The sequence below is a fragment of the Callithrix jacchus genome, chromosome 4 (genome assembly GCF_049354715.1).
Source record: "Callithrix jacchus isolate 240 chromosome 4, calJac240_pri, whole genome shotgun sequence".
NCBI classification, from domain to species: Eukaryota; Metazoa; Chordata; class Mammalia; order Primates; family Cebidae; genus Callithrix; species Callithrix jacchus.
In genome coordinates, this window is record NC_133505.1 from 145,152,578 (window position 1) to 145,161,797 (window position 9,220).

At 40.8% G+C, this 9,220-nt stretch overlaps 1 protein-coding gene across 1 annotated transcript; it reads left to right on the plus strand.

Annotated features, from left to right (window-relative positions):
* Positions 1-323: 323 nt before the first annotated feature.
* SMIM28 (small integral membrane protein 28) lies at positions 324-5,719 on the plus strand. Its single transcript, XM_035296845.3, has 2 exons — positions 324-522; positions 5,372-5,719. Exons 1-2 carry the CDS (start codon positions 412-414, stop codon positions 5,717-5,719), a joined length of 459 nt encoding a protein of 152 aa, XP_035152736.3. The 5' UTR covers positions 324-411.
* Positions 5,720-9,220: the final 3,501 nt, after the last annotated feature.

Genomic DNA, 9,220 nt, shown 5'->3' on the forward strand with positions numbered 1-9,220 from the left:
CGGTCAGGTATGTCTCTAGAGAGACGTGTGTGTAAGCCAAGGAAAAGGGTCTTATTTACATCCTAAATAATAAGCAGCTCTTTATTCACTGAGGCCATTCTTTACACTGTAGTAATGCAGGTGCAGAAAATGCCCTTGTCTGAAATCTATTTTATATCTGATACCTGATGCCAACCCCTATAATAATAAAGGCCACAGACACAAATCCAGAGACACCGAATCTAAACACAGTCAGTCCCGGAAGGTCGCTCTGGTTGGTTTCTTTTCCCTGTTGCCACTCATCAAAGGACAAGTTTACCAACAGCCATCAGCCAAGCACATCCACACTGGATCCAGGCCAAGAGCAAGCAGCACTGTTGAAATCTGGGCAGCAAGGTGGAAGGGTGGCCAGGGCATCAGCTGGATGAAAACATGCGGGGACTGTTGGGCAGCAGCTGGAAGAAGTTTGGACATGCTGGCCGGGGGACATACGAGTGGTTAACCAGCGAGCCCAGCCTGCCTCTCCTGGAGACCCAGCTGCAGGTCTGTACTTATGACTTTAGTCTTTTCTTCCCAAAGCATCTTCATCTGTTTTAAAATCAACAATACCTATCATTTTAGGATCTTAAAATGCAGTAGTAGTATTTTGTCTTACATCTCTACCAAAAATATGAATTCACTGATTGGCATGGTCTAAAGGGAATAACTTGAAAGTTGTATTTTTTGGACAAGGATACATTCAAATAAAACTTGGCACAACTGTCAAAGAACACCTGAAACTAGAAGTCAACAGAGGTGTGCCAACAGAAATGCCTCGGCGTTACCACTCTGTTCTTTGCTCAGTAAGCAATATCTACCTATACAAAGACAAGAGCCTCTCTGGTCCTGGCTGTGTATTAACCACTATTTTTAAGTGTTAGCAGAAACCCTGCATTTTACTTCAGGTAGGACAGCAGGGGGTTAAAGACATTTTGTCTCTCACGAAGAAATACAGCAGCTGCTTTGCTTTGTCTGGCAGATCGGTGTAGTATCCATCGGAGGCAGCGTTAAGGACACAGATTCTAAAACCTAAGAATTAATTTTATAAACAAAGGAGAAAGGAGTGACACTGCTGACAACACGAGAAAGAATAAAAGCAAACTATTTTCTTGCTTTCTGGAAAGCCAACTGGTGACACTCATCTTTAAGTTCTCCACGACCACATTTTACAGAAAAACATACACAAATATATATTGAGATATATAACTCAATATCCTTTAACTTACACCTTTAATTGATATGGACATCAATATATATTTGATATATACTGAGACATTGAGATATCTATCTCAATATACTTTAGTACTTACACCTTTAATTGGATATTTCTTTAAAATATTCCCTGAACAACAAATCCCTTTAGCCAATATATACATCAGAAAAGCATTAAAAGTTAAGAAACAACTTTGAGGCTGGTGACCAAATTAGGACATTTGACTAAAAAAGACATCCTTTCCACATTAAAAAATAATTCGACAATTTTAAGCCATATACCATAAATAATTAAATAAGCAAATTAAGGATACTGTAATAAATTTGTCTGATAGCTCTGGGCCTCTCTTAACTGGAAAAGTTCTTTTTCTCCAGAAATTGTCCTAGTTTACAGTATAAAAGTCTACTAATGCCACTTGGTATGTGGACAAATTTAACTCAACCAATGGAAGCACTGATTACAACAGGGACCAAGGATTTTTCCTTTCCCAAATTTTTGCAACTAGTATTGAGAATACCTTAAGTATCGTAATTATAAACAAAGGATCTACGACATAAAACCTTTCAAGTAGATCATTAAATCTCTCTATATTCTATGCATACTGACTTTCTAGGATATGATAGAGACTTTATCATATCCTAGATGAATAGACGGCCACATCTAGAATTGGTGGCCACAGCTGATCAGAAATTGTTATCATACATGCTATTGATAGAGAATGAAATAAAAATAGATTATGAAAAATGGTCCATACTTATCAGGGTTGAAGGACATAAGAGATAATAGCCAAAGCTATTATTTAATTACTAAGCTAGCATAAGCTATTATTAAGCATTAAAAATGGGAAAAGACTTTCAGTGACTCATCTAGAGAGAAAAAACAAATTATAGTTAAAAAGTTTTTACTCCAACTTGATTTCTTAATAATTGTAGCAAATTTGTGAGTTCATCTACTCTTATAGTTTTTGCAATCAAAGTCTTTATTATGTCACAACAGATTTTGTTAATAATTCTGCTATCAAATTAGATTTTATGTAAGAAAACAGAAGGAATGTATAGTTTAGAAATTTAACAATCACATACATAAAACGTAAGATTTTTTTCTGAAAATACATATTCATTAAAATATAAATTTAGTTATGCCAGATCTTATTTTCTGGCCTCACCAACAAATTTCTAGATTTCTCCGATTTTCTAGGCTTACCAATAAATTTCTAGATTTCTCTTAATATGTTGAATATTTTAGGTATCATAAACTTGACTGCTCGAGTCACCGAGACATAAACATATAAGTACCATCACCAAGTGCTTTACATACTTTACTTCATTTAATTCTCATGCTAACCCTTGATAACAGATGTTACTAATTCCATTTTATAGAGGAGAAAGTCTAGGCCCAGAGAAGGCAAGTGAATGCTCTATAGTCACACAGGTGTTAGAACATCACAGAAATTCAAACACAGAGCTGTCAACCCCCAATGATAATGATGCTCTGCTTCTCAAGAACACCTTTTATTTTTGTGCTCTTTAAGCTAAAATATCTTGATTCATATCTTACCAAGGACAAAATATCTGGAAATACAAATATTAAACCATCTAATTTTGAGTCAAACCCACACACATAATCGAAAGGTCTTTAGCGAATGACAAACATTACACAAACATCTAGCGTTATAAAATGCAAGCTAGATAAACCAGTCTCCTAAGAGGTCATGACCAGCAAAACGTGTCCTTTCCACCAAAATCAAGGAGCAAATGTCATCTCTCATAGTTAATTATTAGGTTTTCTTTATCTTTTTTTCTTTTTTCTTTTTTCCTTTTTTTTGTTTGAGAGAGAGTCTTGTTCTGTCGCTGAGGCTGGTGGAGTTAAGTGTCACAATCTTGGCTCACTGCATCTTCCACCTCCTGCGTTCAAGTGATTCTCCTGCCTCAGCCTCCCAATCTCCTGCCACAGCCTCCCAATCTCCTGCCACAGCCTCCCAATCTCCTGCCACAGCCTCCCAATCTCCTGTCACAGCCTCCCAATCTCCTGCCACAGCCTCCGAAGTAACTAGGATTACAGGTGCCCACCACCACACCCATCTAATTTTTTTTTTTTTTTGTATTTTTAGTAGAAATGGGGTTTCACCATGTTGGCCAGGTGGTTTTTGAACTCCTGACCTCAAATGATCCTCCTGCCTTGGCCTCCCAAAGTCCATGAGCCATTGCACCCGGCCTAGGTTTTCTTTTAAATAAGAGATAAAGAACTTAATATTCTTATTGCTTATTTTAAAAATGATTACAAGGCTTTAATATATTTTCTTTTCCTCCATAGTAGATACTAACATTTACACTTGTTACTATATGCTTTATAAAATAAACTGTGGCCGGGTATGGTGGCTCAAGCCTGTAATCCCAGCACTTTGGGAGGCTGAGGTGGGTGGATCACGAGGTCAAGAGATCGAGACCATCCTGGTCAACATGGTGAAACCCCGTCTGTACTAAAAATACAAAAAACTAGCTGGGCATGGTGGCGCGTGCCTGTAATCCCAGCTGCTCAGGAGGCTGAGGCAGGAGAATTGCCTGAACCCAGGAGGCAGAGGTTGCAGTGAGCCGAGATCACGCCATTGCACTCCAGCCTGGGTAACAAGAGTGAAAGTCCGTCTCAAAATAAAGTAAAATAAACTTTTTAATACTTCATTATTTCTTAGTTGCCTTATTAAAGGCAGTCTCTGTGCCATTAGGAAGAGTATGTTTTAAATGTTGCTTTCCTAACTTGCTGTTGAAGCATCATTTCTTGCCTATTGTATTATTTATGCCATCAGGAACCATCATTATTTCTGTGAGCTAATATTATAAAATCAATACCTTTTAGGTTGCTCAAGAATTTATCTGTAATTCTTATTCTTTATTGTTAAAAACATAAAAATGTTTTCATATTTATCCTACAAATACTACAAAAACAAATTTAAGGCCGGATACAGTGGCTCGTGCCTGTAATCCTAGCACTTTGGGAGGCTGAGGCAGGCGGATCTCTTGAGGTCAGGGGTTTGAAACCAATCTGGCCAACATCATGAAATCCTGTCTCTACTAAAAATACAAAAAAAATTAGCCAGGTGAGGTGGTGGATGCCTGCAGTCCCACCTACTTGGGAGGCTGAGGTAGGAGAATCAGCCTCCCTTGAACCTGGGAGGCAGACGTTGCAGTGAGCAGAGATAGTACCATTGCACTCCAACCTGGGCAACAAGAACAAAATTCCATCTCAAAAAAAAAAAAAAAAAAAAGAAAAGACCAAAACACAAATTTAAAGAATTTTTAAAATCTCATTCATCATAAGCACCAGCTATCAAATCTAGTTATTTACATTTGACATGCATGTAATATTTACATGTGATATGAACACATAATGAGATTTTGTTCCAAAATTAAAGAACTTAAGTGAGTCCCACATGATCCATTGGTGGCAATAAATCATAATTAGTCTCATTCTAAATAAAATAAGTACATAAATAGAGTTTTCATTCGAGAAAATGAACAGCAGGACTACCAACTAAAATTTATTTCAATAATTTTACTTTTGTGGAAATTTTCTAAGATCTCATCAACACATATTTTCTGACATTCTGAATTCACACTTTGTGTAAATTAACGTTATTTCAATAGGCTCAAGCTCACTGGCATCAGTAAATGATAGTGATTTTTAGAGGGAGTAATAATGGCAAGAAGAATTAAAGATGAGAGGGAACTTCAGGGCCTTAGAAATGCAAGACCTTGGCCAGGTGTGGTGGCTCACACCTGTAATCCCTGTAATTTGAGAGGCCAAGGCAGGTAGATCACTTGAGGTCAGGAGTTTGAGACCAGCCTGGCCAACACAGCAAAACCCCACCTCAATTAAAAATACAAAACTTAGCCAGGCATGGTGGCCCGTGTCTGTAATCCCAGCTACTCTGGAGGCTGAGGCAGGAGAATCGCCTGAACCCGGGGGGTGGAGGTTGCAGTGAGCCAAGATCATGCCACTGCATGCCAGCCTGTGAGACAGGAGCGAGACTCCATCTCAAAAATAAAAATAAAAGACTCTGTCTCAAAAAAAGGAAAAAGAAATAAAAGAAATATGAGGCCTTCTTTCCGCATCTCCTAACTGGGCTTCCTTCCCTAACTCCAGGGCACGCAGCGGGTTAGCTCCACCCAGGAGGATGTGGAGCCCTTCCTGTGCATCCTTCTACCGGCCACTGTCCTGCTCTTCCTGGCCTTTCTGCTGTTGTTCCTGTACCGCCGATGCAAGTCCCCGCAACCCCAGGGGCAGGTATTCAGCGTTGACCTACCAGAGCACCCAGCTGCAGGAGAGGTCACGGACCTGCTACCGGGCCTGGCCTGCAGCAGTGAGGACTTTCGCTACGCCCCACTGCCCGCTGAGGCCGCCCTCCCCTCCCAGTGTTTACCACCCTCCTACGAAGAGGCCACCAGAAATCCTCCTGGGGAAGAGGCCCAGGGATGCAGCCCTTCGGTATGAAGAGGGCTCACCCGGACTGGAAGTGCAAAAGTAAACTGCTCTTGGAGATCATGTAGCACATAGCTCTCCACCTTTAATAGAGCGCCCATGAGAAGAGGAAGAAGGACCCTAGACCCAAGAAGCTGCTATTCATTGGCCAACCTCTGCCAATGGGGCACTTCAAAATGCCAATCTAGTTAACCTATTTTCACATTCCTTAAGGAAAAGTTCCCCAGGTTCTTCTAAAGATGACTGCACTCTCCTAAAATGTGTAACACTCCTGAGGAAAAAAGGAAAAGTTCTATGTGAATTGACAAAAAACAAAAACTGAATTCCTAATGAGCATAGAAATGGGTTCTGAAGGGCATGAAAAAAAAAAAAAATTCTGGACCAGCCAAAGGTAACTACTTTTGCCACCAAACAGAACTTTCCTTCCCACACCAGTTTTTCAGGGTTTCGTGGTTTGTTTCACTTCTGTATGGAATGCTCCAAGAGACACAGAGAGTTCTAGAAGGAGTAAAACACATCTCTAAAGCTGCAGGGGATAGTTGTATGTTATAAATAACAGTGACGTATATTACAATATTAGCAATGAAAGTATAGAGATTTGCAAACATTTTAGTTACAAAATAAAAATAATAACAAAGCTGTCCAAAGTGATCTCCTTGTTATTGCTTATTTGCCTTGTCTTCTGATTCGCTTATTTGGGTTATCAAAAAACGCTTGCTTATTTGTCTTCTGATTTGCTTCCTTGAATGGGTGAGGGATGTGGCTTAGTGACATGGGAATGTCTCACGCTAGGATATTATGGGTCATCTGACAGTGCTGTGGTGAAAGAGAGCACTGCTGCTGGAACACATTACCTCATTAGATATCACTCTTACTCTCTTACTTTATTACACAACCATAAAATAAGCAGTGCTACAGCACTGTGACTGCATCTGTAGGCTTCACCAGTCAACAATGACAGCAGAAATCAGATTGACATTACAAAGGAAAGGTCAATATTTTGGATTACATGGTAAAGAAAAAACATTAGGGCAGGGCACAGTGGCTCCCACCTGTAATCCCAGCACTTTGGGAGGCTGAGGTGGGTGGATCACAAGGTCAGGAGATGGAGACCATCCTGGCCAACATGGTGAAACCCCATCTCTACTAATACAAAAAAATTAGCTGGGCGTGGTGGCACACGCCTGTAGTCGCAGCTACTCAGGAGGCTGAGGCAGGAGAATTTCTTGAACCCAGGAGGCAGAGATTACAGTGTGCCGAGATCACGCCGCTGCACTACAGCCTAGGCAACAGACAGTGCGAGACTTCATCTCAAAAAAAAAAAAGAAAAAACGTTAGTTCCAACAGGGATCTTAGAGCCACATAGTTCAAATTCTTGCTTTATAGACATCAAAACTAGAGCTCAGAGAGGTTAAGTGACTTGTCCAACGTTAACATGCCTCGTAAGTGGCAGAGCCAAGACCAGAAGCCTCTCTGTCCTAGGCAGAAGCATCTTCCACTGTGCCAGATGTTCTCCCAAGAAAATGGCAAAGGTAGAATTTCAGCCTGTGCTCCTGAGGGATCAGGGCTCTCAGAAGGATAAGTAAAGTTGAGTGGAATTGATATTGATGTAAGATCTCCCTCTGTGATTTTTTTTTATAGGGTCTTGCTCCATCACCCAGGCTAGGGTGCAGTGGCACAAATATGCCTGCTGCCTCGACCTCCTGGGCTCAAGTGATCCTCCCATTTCAACCCTCTGAAAGGCTAGGACCATGGGTATACACCACCATGCCCAGGTAATTTTTTATTTTTTTGTAGAGACAGGATCCTGACATCTTGCCTAGGCTAGTCTTGAAATCTTAGGCTCAAGCTGTCCTCCCATCTCAGTCTCCCAAAGTGCTAGAATTACAGGTATGAGCCACTACGCCTGGCCTTCTCAGTGATTATTTTCAAATAAGAAGTCATAGGTGGGTATTACCACTTGGGAGGTACATCAAAATACCCATGGAGGTGACCAGGGAAAGCAGGAAGTGACAGTATAGTCTTAAACTCTTATTCAACGCTAGAATATTTTTCAAAGCAATTTTTATTATTTTCACAATGCAAAATTCAAAAGTAGACATTGTTTAATGGTTCAAAATGAACAAATAATGATGCCTTTAAAAAAAATCATTTTTGGGCCAGGCACGGTGGCTCATACCTGTAATCCTGGTATTTGGGGAGGCTGAGGCAGGAGGATCTCCTGCCTGGGCAACATAGTGAGACACCATTTCTACAAAAAAAAAAAAATTAGCTGGGTGTGGTGGTACATGCCTATGGTCTCACCTACTTGGGAGGCTGAGGCAGGAGGATTACTTAGGCACAAGATGTTGAGGCTGCAGTGAGCTGTGCTCATGTCATTGCACTCCAGTGTGTTTGACAGAGCTAGACCTTGTCTCAAAAAAAAAAAAAAGTCATTTTAGCATGAACATTTTTATACTTGATATGCAGTAAAGGTTAAAACGACAAAGTAGGCAAAAATAGAATACTTTTAAAAAATGTAACCTCATAGAAATAATAGCTGTGGTTTTGAAGACTAAAGCAAAATATTATTTATTTAGGTAAAAAATCAATAGGTTTTCTTTTAGGGAAATTGTACTGATCAATTCCCTTGTGTTCTTTATAGGAAATAAATAAATAGAAACTCAAGCAGCTCAGCACACAGTCTTCTTCAGACTTTTTTTTGAGATGGAGCCTTGCCCTGTCGCCTAGGCTGGAGTGCAGTGGTGTAAGGTGGGCTCATTGCGACATCCGCCTCCCGGGTTCAAGTGATTATCATGCCTCAGCCTCACAAGTAGCTGGAATTACAGGCACGCGCCACCAAGCCTGGCTACTTTTTGTATTTTTAGTAGAGACAGGGTTTCACTATGTTGGCCAGGCTGGTCTCAAACTCCTAACCTGACTGCCCACCTCAGCCTCCCAAAGTGCTGGGATTACAGGCGTGAACCATCATGCCTGGCCCACCATTCTCTTTTTAATCTGAAGAATCTAGTTCTGTGAGAGAACCAGTTGATTCCTTCCCAATTGCCATTCTTCCTTTCTCCTTACTCACAGAACCCTAATTTGGTTCTGAGATCCTGAGACTACCTGCTTAAAGCAGGCTGGGCCCTTCTAAAACCCAGGGGGTGCATCATGACATTTCATTAGGCGAACTTAATTCATTCCCCAGGGACTGATTTGGTCTTTGGGACCTAAGGGGAGATCTACAAGGGAGGAAGGGCTCATTCTAGAGAAGTTTGCCTCACTATTAAAAATAAACACATGGAAAGAACACCCCTGCTCTCTGCTGGATGCTATGCATCTGTATGTGATGACGTTACACAGCAACTGAACTAACCCCACGACTGTCTATATTTCAACAATAGGATACCTTTCCTACTGTTTTCTTATTTTTGTTTTTGTTTTTTGAGGTAGGGCCTTGCTCTGTCTGCCAGGCTGGAGTGCAGAGGCACACTCCTGGTCCAGTGCAGCTTCAACCCCCGGGGTTCAAGCCAT

Bases quoted from the DNA above. Each gene is read 5' to 3' on its own strand.
- SMIM28 (XM_035296845.3), top strand. From the start codon at position 412: ATGCGGGGACTGTTGGGCAGCAGCTGGAAGAAGTTTGGACATGCTGGC. The intron at 523-5,371 runs GTCTGTACTTAT...CCCTAACTCCAG, and splicing joins TCCTGGAGACCCAGCTGCAG to GGCACGCAGCGGGTTAGCTC.